General features: G+C 53.0%; 2 protein-coding genes across 2 annotated transcripts in view; one reads left to right on the forward strand and one right to left on the reverse strand.

The window, feature by feature from the left end:
* Positions 1–8,297, forward strand: part of ANGPTL2 (angiopoietin like 2) — a 33,737-nt gene extending 25,440 nt beyond the window's left edge. The window contains exons 3-5 of the mRNA XM_082842076.1: positions 2,226–2,419; positions 4,002–4,272; positions 6,522–8,297. Coding sequence (XP_082698202.1) covers positions 2,226–2,419; positions 4,002–4,272; positions 6,522–6,721 — 665 coding nt within the window. The 3' untranslated portion in view covers positions 6,722–8,297. The remainder of the gene's footprint in view (positions 1–2,225; positions 2,420–4,001; positions 4,273–6,521) is intronic.
* The window catches only part of RALGPS1 (Ral GEF with PH domain and SH3 binding motif 1), a gene marked incomplete at its 3' end in the record, with an annotated part of 264,029 nt that overhangs the window by 118,322 nt on the left and 128,859 nt on the right, over positions 1–16,848 (reverse strand). The window lies entirely within an intron of this gene.

The raw sequence follows: 16,848 nt of genomic DNA on the forward strand, positions 1-16,848 counted from the left end.
AACAGCCCTTTGTAGAAATGTCAAAGGTAAAGCTGGAACCACTCAGGGAACCCACACAGGTAGCGTAGGATGGGAGCCGCGAAGCTGACCGGCTACCCTCCTGGCGTCCTCGAAACTTCTCCCCATGTGGCGCCGCCTTCAAAGCCGGCCTTTCAGCCTGAGAATCCATGGAGCCCCATGGCGGCTCTGCAGGAAGAGGCCTGGCTGCTCGTTTTCAGTTGGGTGTTATTCTGCAGGCTTCTGCCGGACCTTCTGTCACCAGCTTCCGCATCGAATGGCCTCTCCTGTGCTTCTGACTTGGTATCGAGCTGGGAGGCCTCCCACGCCCGCTCTGTGCTCTGCTCCAGCTGCCGGAGACAGACTCCCATTCTCTGCTTTGGTCCCCGGGGCCACGGGCTGAACACAACCAAAATCTTTCTCTCCTTCATGAATGTTCGTTCTGGAGGTCTGGCCTCCCCTTCCCAGGACGGAAGAGGCACAAGGCAAAGAAGGAAGCAGCTGCTTGTGCCACATCTGCTACCAGGCGGGCGCTTGGGGCCCTGGCCATCCCTTGGGGGAAGGAGGGCTGGCCAGCAGGTAAATGGCTGGAGGATGAAGGGGGAGCCCCAGATAGCTGTCAGCGGTGGGCACCCATGCCCACCTTTCTTCTCCGTGCTGTTGAGCGCTGGGGACAGAGGGGTGAGCAAGACAGCCCCCGCCCTGCCGTCAGGTTCCAGGTGGGGATGCTCACGCCCATCTGTGAGGCCTCAGGAAAAGCCCGCTTGAGGTGTCCAACAAAGACCAAACCCAAACTTGTCCTGTTTAACCATCAGGTGTGGACTAATCCAGCCCAAACACAGCTAGGGAGGAATGTGAGAAGTCTGACCTACACAGGAAAAGCTAAATGCACCCGTCCCTGATGCCTGCCCTTTCCGCCCTCCCCCACGCACAGGAAGGACAGGATTCTACAGGAACTCAGGCTGAGAGGAAGCTGGTGAAGTCAGCTCCCCACTCGCTGGACATGGGAGCAGCCCCCGCCTGCCCTAGGCTTCCACTGCCCGGCACAGGACTTGCTGGGGCTGGAACTCAATAAACAGTTGTTGAATAAACATACACATTAATAGAATAAGATGGAATTTTCTTAGGACGTTTGGTCTTAACCATTCTGTTTAGGATTGTTTTGAAGAGAAGCTATGTGTGGTGATTTTATTTATTGTAAAATACACAGTTCAATGGCTAGGTCTTGGAAAACTTCGGAAGTTTTCTCAGATCAATAAGGAAGAAGCCAGCTTATTTGGCCCTTGGTGACTCAGGTTTGTACCCTCTTGCTGATGTGACCAATGTCCAAACACAGGAAACCACCACGGGAAGTGGGGGAGGGGTGTTGAGAGACCTACGGTAGTGACACCCATCCCTTCTGACTGGGCTGCCCAAGCTCGGGGAAGTCACAGATCACAGAACCCCTCTTGTCTCAGTTTCAAAAGAGAGCCATGGATTGGAAGGTGCCCTAGACACCATCCTTTGAGCGCATGGACCTCAAAACATGGGCTCTGAGCGCCTGGCCCTCGGTGAGCCTCCTTTGGAAAATACAGATAGAGATGAACAGAAACTTGGTCCCCCCTAAAGGTGTTTGGAGGCCAGCATCTGAATCCCAGAAATATCCCGAAACCTCTGGCTACAGATTCTGGGCATTGTTTGGGCCCCTGTGACCCCCATGGAAGTTCACTTACTAAAAACTGCAACGACTGTCACCAAGCACCGTCGCGGGCGTGGAGTCAGCCGTGCTGGGAGGGGCAGCGAGCCCGGCTCACTGACCGGGCAGAGCCCGCTCGGTGCTGACGGACGCTGCTGTCTCTCAGCAGGCTCACATCTCTTTTTGCCAATATAACCAACTTAAAAGAAAAAATCACTCCAGGAACTGCACACAAATGATCCAAGCAATCCTTACAGCCCCAACGAGGTAAACATGATCTCCCTTCTACAAACCGGGGAAACCGAGGGCTTGGAGAGGTAAGGAAGCTCGGCCGAATCACACCACAGGGGAGTCAGGGGTGAAAGTGCGCCCAGACCCCTAGCCCTGGGCTACCCAAATCAGGCCCCTCACCCTGCAGGTCTGTGGCTTCCAGCTGGAGTCCTGCCCGAGGCCGTGCCGCGCGGGTCGCAGCCAGGGGTGAGGGGAGGGGAGGACGTGGCTCGGCGGCCAGGCAGCAAGGAGGTCTGTGACGGCCGCACACCTGTGTCCCCAGGCCCGTGGAGAGACTGCCTGCAGGCCCTGGAGGATGGTCATGACACCAGCTCCATCTACCTGGTGAAGCCAGAGAACACCAACCGCCTCATGCAGGTGTGGTGCGACCAGAGGCATGACCCCGGGGGCTGGACCGTCATCCAGAGGCGCCTGGACGGCTCGGTCAACTTCTTCCGAAACTGGGAGACGTACAAGGTGAGGACTGCCCACCTGAGTGCCAGGGCCCTCGGAAGGAGGTGCCTGCTGCCTGTCAGGGCCTGTGTGGCCCAAGGGAGGAGGACACTGACAGGGCCATTTCTGCAAACCCACCAGGGTGGGGGGGACCAGCCGCTCCTTCGCTGCCCCACTAGCAACTGTGGCAGGACAGAGACAGGGGTTCAGACCACAAAAGCCCCACGAATGGGGTGGGAATTTCGAAATGCTGGGGTGCAGTAGCCCCTCACCCCAGCCAGGTGTGGGGAGCACCTTGGTCCCAGCTGGGGCTCTCAAGGGGAAGACCTGTCCTCACAGCCCAGAAGGGGCAAGTCCTAAGGCTCCCAAGTCCCGGGAAAATCTCCCACATAGCCCGTTTTGGGGAACTGTGGGAATACTTGGGTCCTAATTCCAGGGCTCATCCTCTGGGCTCCCAATTCCTGGGAAGTTGAATGCTCTTCCTTGTAGAAGGAAAGGCTGCAAGGGCTCCACCCAACACCCATCTCGCTCCTCTGAACAAAGAAGTGGTACCGAGGACGCGAAGGCAGCTGAGTTCACTGACACCTGCCACACGCCAGGCGCAGCGCTGGGTGCTTCTGTTCATTACCTCCTTTGCTCTCACATCAACCCCAGGAGGAAGAGAATGGTCTGGACCCAGTTTGCAGATGAAAAGGTGGCACAGTCAGGAAGGGGGAGAGCAGTGAATACAGCCTAGGCCTCTGACACCTGCAGAGCCGACAAACTCCCTGGACCACGACACCCACACGTGGCTTTGCCATGCCCCGGTCCTGTCCTGCTTGCCCTCCAACCCACCTCACCCTCACCCTGGGACCCTGGGCCTCCCCAGGCCTCAGTCCACCCACTCTAGGGAGGATAATGATAGTACCTAGTTCACAGAGTTGGCACGAGGGTTAACAAAATAACCTACGGAAAGTTCTGCCGACAGTGCCAATATACCGTAAGTACTAACTAAATACTAGCTATTATTATCATTAATGAATCCACCTATTTTTCAAGACTTCAAGTGGCCACCACTCGGCTGATGACACCCAAAAATACTTGGAAAAACTATAACAAATCCCCTGGATTCTAGACCTAGGAGGGTGCTCAGGTGGATGTGGCATGCCTTTGTCACAGCTCACACCTGTGCATTAGTTTACATGGGACCCTCACACACAGCCCCTTCCCAGAGAAGGGAACAGAAGCGCAGAGAAGGTAAGGGAATTGTCCAAGGAACTCATGTTGCATGCCTACTGTGTGCTAGGCTCTTAATTTACCATATTACGTGTGTCCTTATAGCAACCCTGCAGGGAAGGTAACATAGCGTCTCCCACGTTCACACGATGACTAGCACGAAACAGGCACTCTCTGAATAGTCTTGAGTGTTGCATGACTGAGGCTCAGACAGGCAAAGTGACTCATCAAGTGACAGCCAGGTTGGGGGAGTGGGGAATTAAATGCAGGCCTGCCTTCTGCTCTGCCTGTTTCCAGGCCTCTCTGTCTGGCGCTGAGCAGCTGACAGCCGGGCCCTGCTGGCTGAGCGCACTACATATTCCTCACTAATGCTTGCCCACGTTTTCCCCAGCAAGGGTTTGGGAACATCGACGGCGAGTACTGGCTGGGCCTGGAGAACATTTACTGGCTGACGAACCAAGGCAACTACAAATTGCTGGTGACCATGGAAGACTGGTCTGGCCGCAAGGTCTTTGCAGAATATGCCAGCTTCCGCCTGGAGCCTGAGAGCGAGTATTATAAGCTGCGGTTGGGGCGCTACCATGGCAACGCCGGTGACTCCTTTACCTGGCACAATGGCAAGCAGTTCACCACCCTGGACAGAGACCATGATGTCTACACAGGTAGGACCGGGGGAGTCACACCCAGGTGCAGGGCAGGGGAAAGAGGTCGGTCAAAGCCGAGACTCTGACTCCCAGGCCTGAGAACAGGAAGATCCCAGGGCCCAGCTGCCCAACCCTGCCTCCATCCCCTGAAGGCCCACTCCTTTGCCCTCTGCCCACAGATCCCCTTCGCAAGGCTGGGTCAGCATGGCATTTACAAAAGGGGGAAGGTAAAGAGGTGCACAAATTACGTATCTGAGGGCCACTCTGGGCCAAGCTGGACATTGTACTGGGCTGTGCACTGCATCACTCCCTGCCTGAGGCACTGGGTGTCACGGTGACATGTCCCCATGTTACACCCTGGCTAACAATGCTGCCCCACCTCCTACATGCCTGTGCCCTCTCTGGGCCCGTTTCCACATCTGGAAATAAGGACATACCTACGTAGTGGGGTGGTGAGAAGGTGAGAATGTGCCTGAAGTGCTTTGTCTGGGACTTGGCAGAGTCAGGCTCTGAGTGGGTGCAGTCTCTAGTGTGTACTGACAATGCAGTGCTATGGGAAGCTATGAGAGGAAACCAGGTAGGAGACATGAAACGACCTGTCCAAGATTACATGCCTCAAGTCCAGGTCTTTATTAAACAAAAAAACAAGGGAAAAAACAAAAAACTGTAAGAAACACACACAGTCCAACCCTGAGTCCAGACATTAACCCCCCACATTCATCTCAAGGCTCCACACCTCAATTCCTTGAGATGAGGGCCCCTGGGCCCTTGCTGGCTGGTCCCTGGGGAGCCAAGCCCGCCTCCAGGCCAAGGCTGTTCTCATGGGCAAACCCAGCCCCCTCCTGCCCCAGCTCCCCGATAGGTCCCACTCTAAAGGCCACAGCCTCCCCTTTGAGGACTGTCCCAGGAACCACCTGCACTTCCTTGGCAAGCCCGGCTGCCTACATCCTGAGGACGGATCCCCACTCCAGGTCACCGACACCTCTACCTAGGGTCAGCAGTGCAGAACTGACCCAGCTGCAGGGGCCCCGAGGAGGCAGTGTGTCGTCTGAGGCCGGGGCTGCCGAGGCTTCCGGAAGAGCAGGGCAGGAAGATGACCCTCATCAGAACTGTCAGACTCTGGGAACAGAGAGGCTGGTTACAGCATTTCTTGAGGGCCGTTATGGGGAGCAGGGAGCAGACTGTTCTGCGACCCCAACTGTCAGGGCTGTCCAGCAGCAGGGTCGGTGGGCGTGAGGCAGTGAGCTCCCTGTCCCTGGAGGCATGAGAGGCGAGCTCAGGAGGGGCGTCCACTGGCTGATGGGTGGCTGGCTGTGGCGCGCCGAGGGTTCTGCCCTCCAAATCCGATGCTGCCACTTGGACCTCGTGGCCTCGGGTCATGGCCCAGAGGGGCCAGAAAAAAACTTTGGGAAAACGTGGGCTGCTGGGGCTCTGGGGGGTGCCTGGGGCTGAGTCTCCTCTTGGCTTTCTGCCTTAGCCGGCCTGCTCCCTCCTCACCTCGCCCCAAGGCCTCTCCCGGAGCAGAGCTGCCCGCCCCATCGGGCCCCCAAACCCACAAACTTGACCGGGCAGCCCTTCCCCTGAGTGGGGTCTCTCCCGGGGCCTGACAATGTCTTACCCCTCCCTCCTGGTAAGGGCGATGCCCCTGCACGCCTGCTTGTACCTTGCCCACACTTTTACTGTTGTTCCGACTGTTGTTCCGAACTGCTTGTCCTTGGCAGCAAAATCCAGCATGATATGATAGTGCCAGAAACTTTATGAAAATATCTTGCTTTTGTGGAAAAAAAAATTGTTTTTGGCTGGAATACAGACTTGGGAGGAATAGAGGAACATTTCATCTTAAACACTTCCTTTGTCATTCTATAAAGACTCTTGATCTAATAGTTTCAGCTCTTCAAAAACATTCCTAAGAAAAACTGGCCCTCTACCCGCCCACCTCAGGTCATTTCTGTTTTCCTCCCTGGTGCTTGCTCTGCAGCGAGCCCTGGGCTAATCCGCGGCCTCCTTCGGTTCCCACACGGGTCCCGTACTGTGCAGGGGCAGCACGTTCATCCTTATTTTACCGAGAGAATTCAGTGGCTCAAGGTTAAGGTGCCTGCCCAAGATCACAGAGCTCGTCAGTCAGCAGGCAGGTCTGAGGCCCCGCCCCTCTCAGGCACCCTTGGTCCAAATGCCTCCACAGGGGGTCCCTCAGAAGCCCGCCGAGCAGACGGTGGACACAGGTAGAACCTCCTCCCTGAGACCTTCTCGCTCTTTCTCTCCTGTAGGCAACTGTGCCCACTACCAGAAGGGCGGCTGGTGGTATAATGCCTGTGCCCACTCCAACCTCAACGGGGTCTGGTACCGCGGGGGCCACTACCGGAGCCGCTACCAGGATGGAGTCTACTGGGCTGAGTTCCGAGGAGGCTCCTACTCGCTCAAGAAGGTGGTGATGATGATCCGGCCGAACCCCAACACCTTCCACTAGGCTGGCCCCCCTCCTGACCCCTCGTGGCTGCCAGGAGCCTGCCCGGCTGTGCTGGCCCAGCCCAGAGAGCGCCTCCTTCCAGTTCACCTCAGGACTGGGAGGACTGCGATGCTGGACTATGATTTCCCAAGTCACTGCGGCAGATAATACAACTGAATCCAAGCGGTATTCTCTGTTGCTACTACTCTTCTCCACATCGGACAGCCCCTCGTGTTTCCAGACAGGACAGGACGGCAGACAAGTCTTTCCTTAAATAAATTAAGCCCCAGCAATAAAAACACAACTGCAAAACACCTTCATAATATACACGTGTGTGAGCCGACCTTGTGCACTTATGTGTATACCATGTATATATGCATTTAGATATATACACGTGGCGTATATCTAGATACATATATAGGTTTGCCTTATATACCTAAATACATGTATATTCAATTCTCAGATGCTGAGGCTGTTAACAACAGCTCTGCTCTTAGGAGAAGAGCAGTTCATTCATGTTGTATTACTTGAGTCTAAGGGCAGATCACAGACTGTGTAGCTCTCATTCAAAGAACAATCCTTGGCGTCCACAGGCCTGGATTCTTCCAGGACTGTCTACAGTACTATTCTCTCACATAGGGGTTCTCAACCTCCTTGCTTAAGATCCCCCTTGGCACCCAACCCAATTTCAAAACCCCCATCCCTCTTTATTTCTGTACTTCTCCTCATTCTCAGGACTTTTCACCGCCCACCCATCCACCCACCTATCCATGTATTCAATGCCATTCAATTAAGTGCCTTCCATGCTCCAGTCCCCGGCCACTTGTGTTCCAGGCACCTTTTCTGCTCTTCTCTATTCCTTGCCTACTTACTCCTCACCTTTTCTGTACCCCTGTGCTTTCTTTCCAGGCAACATTCCTTAGCCTCTGAGTAGGAAAGCATGGACTCCATGTGGTCAGGAAAGGGAAAGTCAGGCCCAAAAGCTAACTCTTGGCCACAAGGATAATGGTATTTGTAGTCTCGTATTTTCCAGTCACAGTTTAGCCTCCCTGTCATTTTAACCTTCACAGAAATAATAACCTACCTTGCCAGCAGATATTCGATTGAAGAGAAGTCATCATCCAATCGTTGGGGGCCCCAAGTGGCTACATACCAAAGGTCCCATGCTCTCAGGCCAACTAGTGTCCACATCTCGTCTCCAAACTACACTTCCCCGGAGATCAAGCACCACAAAAATGAGAACTGGCCACTCGTCGTGAGTTACTGAATAACCAGGGGCCACGGAGCCCTGGGTCAGCGCATCACAGTGCGGCGGCTTTCTTAGTCCTGTTAGCCACGGAGCATCAGGCTCGGTACTACCAGGACTCTTGCCAAGCAGGGAGCAAGGGATGAACAAGAAGATGAGACCCTCCTAGAGGGCACGTGGGTCGGGGTGGGAGAGATGTTGGAACGTTCGGTACTGTCCACATCTGGCTGTGTGCCTATTACCTCAGCAGTCTCACAAAGTGTTCCATGTAGCATGTTTTGTGTATATAAAAGGGACATGTTTTTTTTTTTAATATATTCTCAGATTATCCTTGTAATGACACATCTGCAATAAAAGCCATCAGTGCTATTTGGATGTATCTACACTGTGCGTTATTGTTTTAGAATGCCTTCCTGGGACCGCCGATACCAGAGCCTCTTTGAGTAAAACCAGGAAGAGATTCATCCATGGAAATCAATTAAATCACACTTTCCCTATCCCTGGTTTCCAACTCTGCCCTGTGGAGTCCCACGACAGTACCTCAGGCCAAGATGGCTTCCTGGAGCCCCACCTCCTTACGTCTAGCTGCGTCCTGGATGTCTCTGCCAGACACAAGCAGTGCAGTCAACACCTGAAACACCTTTCCCCAGGTCTGGTCTCATTTCACCATCTACTCAATTGCTCGGGTGAGAAGCCAGGACTCCTCCCTCCCCCTGGCCAAGGTCGACCCACCGCTCCGTGCAAGGCCTCTTCTCTGCCTTGGTGTAGGCCCTCCTGCCCTCTCCCCTTGACCACAGCAACAGGCTCCCCACCAGACCAAGGAGCCCTGTGCCTCCACCTCCCTCGTCCCAATCCGACTTCCACACTAGCTGCCAGAACCACCTTCCTATAAAACAAATCTGTCGGTAGGGAAGGTGCCTCTGGGCCTGATGAGAAGTCCCAAAACCATAAAGGAAAAGACTAAGGGATAGGACTAAAGAAAGTCCTGAATTTTTTGCCCTCTGAAAAACAAAACAAAATAAAACATGACTGAGATTGAAAGGCAAATATTAAACAAGAGAAAAGTATACGATTAATATTCATGCTACACCAAGAACTCTTTCAAATTAAGAAGAAAGATACAAACACTGTGATAGAAAACTTGGTAAAGCGCACAAACACATTAGAAGACTCACAAACGGCCAGTAAACAAGAAAAGAGGCCAACCTCAGTAATCAGCAGAGTTGTACATTAAATCAAGCATAAACCATCACATGGTGCCTAGCAGGCTGGCAAAGACGAAAAAATGTCAATCTCCACATTGACAAGGGAATGGAGAAATATGTACTCTATGCACTCTGGGTGGAAGTAAACACTGATTCAATCATTTTGAAGAGCAGTTTGGCAAGAGCAGTTTGGTATATATCAAAATTTAAAATGTACTTAAACCTTTGGACTCACCAATCTCTCTTCTTAATGACAAAGTAATGCTGCCATATGAGAGCCTTTTCTAGCAAAGTTGTACTGTGGAGAGACTGATGTCTACTGAAGCCTACTACGTGCTTGGAATTGGACTTGTGTCTTCTTACGTGACCTCACGGCAGCCTGTGTAGGAGGGACTGTTCCCCTCACTTCACAGAAGGGGAGAAAGTGAGGCTCACAGCCAGACTGCTGGTAAAATGCCCCAGCAGGAGTTAGTCCAGAAGGTTCTAGATGTCAAGCACTAAGAGTTCTCAACTCCCTTCTCCCAACTGCCTAGTCAGTGTTGGGGGTCACAGTGGAATCTGGACACTACTAGGTGTCCTCAACCTCTGCCCAGACCACACCTACCCCCTCCCATACCTGGAGTCGGGTGTGTGGGATGCAAGGATTGACGGCAAAGGAAGATAGGGCCCAACCTTACCAGTCACTGGTCTTATGTCCAAACCCCAAAGCAGAGAGCTCTGGAAAGCCACACTAGACAAGGGGGAGCAACCCTTTACTAAACTAGCTGGGAACCAAACAAAGCAGGGCCTGACGCCACTGGTTCTCCAACCCCACACACCCTGATACCCAAACCTGGGTCTTGGTCAAATCATACCCCAGCTATATGGGAGGAGAGGGAGGCATAAGCCCATCAGAGATGTGGAACCCACTCTCCCTGAAGTAAAATGGAGGAAGGGGAGCAAGTTTACCAAACCAACAGCATCAAAGAAGAGAACAGGGAGATGAGAGGGCTGTGCTCAGGCGCCACGCCTGGGGCCCAGGGAGGCGCCCCCCTGCTGGCAAACAGCACTCGGCACAACCAACACACATCAACAGTCCTCCTCGCCCATCCCACCTGGGGACTTCTAAGGCCTACAGTCATAGGGGCCCTACTGTTACTAAGGTCTCCATGGTGAGTGCCTCTGCAGACCCAGAAGGAAGTCAGTGACACCTTGATCAGTGGAGGGCACCCACCTGCTGGGCTCGTGTGCAGAACACGGCAGGAAGACAGAGATGTTCCCCAAGCAAGTGACACTGAACAGGGCCCCCTCCCCCCGAATCTTGCCAATTTGATCCAGATTGAAAGAGAAACCTTTGAACTACTGCAAACACTGGGGATGGGAATCCATGATGTTCATACTCCGCAGATGCTGTTTGGGAGCTCAAGGGGTCCCCCCGATCTCCCAAGAGCACCTCATCTGCTTTATACAGTCTGGTAAAAACTCTCAGTTATAGTAAAGGAAAGCTAGAGAACTGGATTAAACAAAAAAAGGAACATTTTAAGTGTAACAAAATCTTAAACAGGCACTCTTTCAGCCTCGGTTTTTTCCGAGTCTCGAAAGGCTAAGGACAAAATCATAACTGATAAGAGCTCCCACGTTATGGACCAAAAGGTGCAAGACCCTCCTTGCAAGACGGAGGCCCCAAACTGGCTCTGCAGCATTAGCTGGTTGCCCACCTGCAGCCTGTGTAAGAGGCGCAGAAAAAGTATCCCGGGGTGGGGGGATGACTCGTCCCCATGATATGCTCCCCCCTGCCACCACAGGGAGGGTAGGTGTTCCCCCTCCTTCAATCAGTGAGAGGAGCTTCCAGGGACCATTCCAAGAGTCTAGCACTACCATCTGACTCACACCTCAAGTCTGCAGGCCAGACGTGGAGAGCAGTAAGAAGCGGGTACTGCGCTGGGAGCAAAGGGCAAGCCCACCGATGGGGGCGGGGAGGCAAGGACACAGTTCCTAGGAACCAGAGGGCAGCCTGGATGGTGAGGAGGGGTGGTGCATGAGACCCAGGAGCCAAGGAAGGGCCATAAGTGGTCGGCTAGAGGAGAAGCACTGCCCCATGGAGGGAGCTGAGTCAGAGGTGCCCCGAAGGGAAATTCTGAAGAAGCAGCAACAAAGAGGGAGAAAAGACAGGAAGAGGGAAAAGACAGAGTGTGGGTACTCTGGGCAGCTGGCATACCCAAGGGTGCCAGCTCTGGGTCCCGACTGAACAGGCCACATCAGAGGGGCCCTTGCCTCTCCCTTGTCTGTCTCGTCTGTTCCAACCCCAAGGGCCACAAAGCTCAGTGGACCAGGAGGGAGGCAACAGAACCGCGGGGTCTGGTGGAGGCACCCGAGCATGTGCCCTCCCCCACCCCAGGCCTCCAGCAGGACCGGCTGTAGGAGTCCAGACTTCGGACTCCTACACTGGATGGTCTGGAGTGACGTGACTATCAACAGCAGAGAGACTTCGGGGCCGCTAAGTTCTCAGCATCGACTGGGAAAAGAACGAAGCCACAGAGTAGGCTGGAAAGGACACTGCGGAAAAATAAAGTTGGTTTCTTTTTACACCTGACTGAGTCCAGCTCATTTAATAAGCTGGTTACATAAGGACATGAGGTATCTCCCACAGTCCATGAGCAGGGACACAGCTGGGCCTCACAAGGACCAGGAACCAGAAACTGCCTGGAAAGCCTTCAAGAGGCCAGGAATCCGCCCTCTCAGCCCCTCTCTCTGTCCTTTCCCTTTCCCTGCCTGCAGGGTCTCTCTCTGTTTCTTGTGCACGGATCAGCTTTTCCCAGCATGGAATTTCTGAGCTCACATGTCCTCCTGGTCTGAGTGCCAGCAAAGACCTGAAGACTCTCTCCTCGCAGCCAACTCCCAGCCAGAGGACCCACTGGCCCGCTTGGGTTGGGTGTCCTCACTCTTATCGACTGGGCTCCGAGCAGAGCTGGTGGAAGGAACGCGGCTGCTGGAGCTCAAGGCTGTGGAAGGCATGGGGGAAGTTCCCACAGTCCCAGCTGAGCAGGGGTCAAGGCTGGCTCTATATCCAGAAAGGTGTCTGGACTATACTCCAGCTGTTGTTGGTCCCCATCCCCTCTGGAGACCATATTTTGCCAACTAGGTGGATTCTGTCCCATTACTCGTTAGATCACGTCCTATTCCCCAGCCCCTCCCCTGCTGACTCCTGCCCTCCCAGGCTCAGCTGTGTCACTAAACACGACTGACACACGGCTGTGCCCAGAGGGGCTCTTACTGCCCTTCCTGGATACGCCGGGTTTCTCAATAGTTTTCGTAGATATAGGAGGCAACAAGTTCCCCACTGCTGGGCTCTTCCAGGCAGTATTTGCTCTGGATAACACTCATACCACCCACAATCTATAGGCGCTGTCCATGTGCCAGGCACCATGTGTGTCTCTTTAAACTCTCACAACCACCCTGTGAGGTGGGTTCTACAATTACCCAACCTTCGACGTCACAGAAATTGAGGCTCAGAGTTGTACGTGACTTGCTCAAGAACATGCAGCCTGAGATGCTCAGGATGTGAGCTCGAGTCTGACTCCTGAGCTCCTGCCTCTGCAGGATTAGATCACTGTCCCCAATGATGAAATGAAATGACCAAGGCTCCTCTCTCACCCCATCATCACTTCCTGGTACGTCTGAGAATCATGCAGCATGGAGCCTGCTGCCCACAGAAGTGGGTGTGTGAGCTGGCCAGCCAGCCTACCTGTGCAGAAGCAGCTGGATGGACAGTAGGTCCCCAGGTGTCAGGAAGTCAGTCCAGGGCTGTTTGCCCAATTTATCTCAGAGCTGAGGGCACGGAATAATAGGGGGCAGTGATGGAGAATATCTCTCAGCTTCTTGGGGCTCACAATCCTTTGCCAGGGCTAAAGTGGCTGGGCCCTGCCTCTCTCCCTTCCTCTTGGAGGACAATCTACAGACCAAGCGCCGCCCTTTGGCACTAGGAGTGTCCTGCTTGTGGCTGGTCTAGCTCTCACCTCATGTACCAATTCTATCTTGTCCAAGCCTTGGTCTGCACTATCTGGTAACTGGGTCCCTGTTGTATTGGCTTATCTCCCATTCCCATGCCTTCAGGACAGGGGTTTGCTAGTCTCTCTCAGATCCTGCAGTCAGGCCTGAACCAGCTCTAGCCTGGGACTCCACCCCTTGTGGACACATGCCTTGGTACCTACAATCACTGGGACACTCCTGACCTGGGGTATCCCGGGTCAGCTCACCCAAACATGGGAACTCAGACACAGATAATCCCTCCCAGCCGTGCAGCCTTCCCAAAGCCCTTCCACACGCAGCACCTCCCCACTGCTCGCCGACGGTCATGATAAATCCATCTCCATGGGCGGGTCAGGGGTGCTTCCTTCCCGCTGCTGCAGTACATGTACCCTCCTAAAGCTGAGGGACATCTCACATTAGGAGGACAGCTCCCTGGGCAAGGGTGGACAGGCCACATTCGCCCTGACCCTTAGCAGAGCTGGGAGTGGCCCAGAACCCACAAGGGTAGCTAACAGAGCAAATGGGATTAGAATTGCCTTCCGGAGCAGTGCGATGACAGAGGCCAACGGCCTAGTCATCTGGAAGAGGGGAAAGAATTAGAGGAAGCACACAGCCTCCCTGGAGCCCAGAAAGCTGACCGAGCCTGAGGTGAGTGTGCCGGGCATCGGCTCCTCTCCACGGGAACCCGACAGCCAGGGCAGTGCAGGGCTGTGCTGGGGACGCGGGGAGAGGAATTAAGGACAGACATTCAGGATGCAGACACAGGAAGCAGGGGCAGCTGAGCAGCTGGGTGGGAGGTCTGAAGGCCTGGCTGCCTAGCCCAGGCCCAGGGAGCACGGGCTTGAAGTAGGAAGCAGCTTCTTTGTCAAGAGCACAAAGAACTAGTGGGTAGCGAAATGTGTACTAAAACCAGAGGCCATCTTTCACCTGTCATTTCATTATAAGAAACTGGTTGGTAATGGCTAGCACTGGTGAGAGCAGAGAAGACAGGCAGGCTGGCATGCGTGGGTGGGAGTGGAACTGTAACCCAGGAAGTGGGTTCCCCAGCAGCAGTGACCAAAAAGAAAGTCGCACGTCACCTCTGCCCAGCAATTCCACTTCCAGCTCTTGGTGTTTCAGAAATACTCTGGCAGGTGAGTAAAGATACAAGTAAAAAGGTGTTCTCCACTGCACCACCCATCCAAGGGAAAAAGTAGAAACAACCTAAGCATTTATCAATTGGGGCTAAACAAATCAACGTACATCCAGGCCCCGTCCAACAAGGCACCACGTGGCCACGGGTGCCACGGAGCCACTTGGAAGAATGAAGGAGTTCTGTACCTGCTGCCACTGAACAGTACCCACCACACTTCGAGTGGAACAAAAAGTAAGGTGCAAAACAAACTGTCTACCCAAAGGTTCCCATCTTGGTTAAAAAGCACGAGACTCTTCGCACACCCCCATGTGCACTGATACCTCTCCGTGTGGATTCAAGTGTCTGGAAGGACACACCCAACCTGCCAACACTGGCTGCCTCTGAGAAGTAGGAGGGGAGGAAGGGGATTTTCACTTTCTACTTTATAGACTTTCTAGTGTGAGTTTTACAACAAACAATGTGTTACTTTTGTCATTTTAAGAGTTTTTAAAAGATGAATGGGAGTTGAATGGCACTGCTGGGCACAGCCTTTCTGGCCGCAGGAAGCAGAGATCTTGCCTGCTCCCGCTTGAACAGGCACTCCTGGGCCCCTAAAGCCCTGGACGACTTACACTCTAGGCCTTTCTGAGGGTAACTTCCTGGGACCTTTCAGGCTCTAATCAGCTTGTCCCCAGGCACCTTCCTTCCTCACAGAGCTGCCAGAATTCATCTCCTCTCTACGTGGCAACCGCCCCCTCTGTCCTAGAAGATTTCCTTCCCTCAAAATTAGCTTCTAATTTTGGGACCCAGCACTTCCTGCTGCCCCAGAGATCAATCTGACAGTCTTTTTTTTTTTAATTAAGGAGGTTTTTTTAATGATAAATATTTTACAGAAAATAATTACTCCCTACAGGGTATTATCTGGAGTTCATTACATGGAATAATTTATTTGCTCTTTACAGCAACCCCATGAGGCAGATCCTGTGATTATTCCCATTTTAAAGATAATGAAGTAACATTTCCAAGAGGACTCAGCTCATTAGCAGTGGAGTCAGGACCTGAAAGAACGCAGTTTGCCTCCAGGGCTCTTGCTCTCAACTACTCTGACATATTGTCTCTGAGAAGTAAACAGAAAATAACACACATCTGAGGAATCTTGTCATCAACGGCTTGTCCTGGATGTATGGGTTCATAGAGTCCTCTCCGTAAACAGTCAAGAGCAGGTAGGAAGTAATTCCTCCCTTTTGGCCCCTAGATTAGTCCCTTGTTCTAGACATCAGCTCAGCACCCATTGCCAGGGGTACATACCTCCATCTCTACCAGTAGAAGCCCAGGCCCTAGAGACTGAAGACCAGAGAGGGAGAGAAAGGGAGTCCTTTCCTCCCTACAGTCTGCTCTCTAGAGTCTGGAGTTTAGCCTGAGGCATCTGCTCTGTCTGGAGACTGTCAACAGCACTTATGTCCTTTTTCTATGTTGGCCCTACCTCCACAAGGGAGCAGGTCACAGCTCTGGATTTCCATCAATAAAGCAAACCCAAAATCGATACAGGAATTGGACACTTGTCCATTGCGTAAGTTGCTATGTGGGGCGGTTGGGAATCTCCTGATTTGTCTAGGTAGAACTCACCTCTGTCTGCCTGTTTGTCTGTCTGTCTCTCTCTAGGCCCAACTGTAACCTGCTCCTGATTCCATCATGGTGCCCGCTGTAGTCTCCTGCAGCAAGTCTGTAGGCACCTTGGGGACAGTGATTTGCCCTCTGCTTCTTTGGCACCTCTCATTTTCCCATGGTGGGTTCATATAAAATATGTGTGCAATGGATGAATGAGTGAATGAGTAAACTTAATGTATTTCAATACTATTTTTAACATCCACAATCTGACAGTCTTTTGTGTGTGGAGTTTTACAGCTGATTTTGTTCCAATACAGATGGGGCAACAAAGTAACAAATGTGGGGTAGTGATAAAGTTGGTGCAATGCACTAGTTATCCATCACTGTGTGACAACCTACCTCCAAATTTAGCACCTCACAACAATAAACATTTGCCGTCTTGCAGTTCCGTGGGTCAGAAGTTTGGGTGTGTTTTAGCTGGGCATCTCTGGCTTAAGGTGTCTCATGAGATGACAGTCATGGAGGGGCTGCGGCCTCCTTTGAAGGCTCCACTCAGGCACAATCTGCTTCCAAGTTCACTCACGTGGCTATCGGCAGGCCTCACACCCTCACCACACAGGCCTCGCCAGAGGACAGCCAAACACATGGCTGCTGGATTCCCCCAGGATGCGTGAGCCAAGAAAGAGTAAGATGACAGCAACACCCAACAGAGAAGCAGTCTTTTTATAATCGAATCCCGGAGTGACATCCCATTATTTCTGTCATATAGGATTTGTTAGAAGCAAGTCAGTATGTTCTGCCCATGTTCCAGGGGAAGGGACTACACAAGGGATCGTTGGGGGCCAGCTTAGAAGCTACCTACCACGTGAAATCTTCCAGATTCTCAGGGCCATCGTCCTAACTCTTTCCAAAAGAGATGTTCCAATGGCCCCGCGTTATTCCTGCAGCTGGAGAAACTCTAGCCTTT

The sequence above is a fragment of the Leucopleurus acutus genome, assembly GCF_964270905.1.
Source record: "Leucopleurus acutus genome assembly, chromosome: 7".
Classification (NCBI taxonomy): domain Eukaryota; kingdom Metazoa; phylum Chordata; class Mammalia; order Artiodactyla; family Delphinidae; genus Leucopleurus; species Leucopleurus acutus.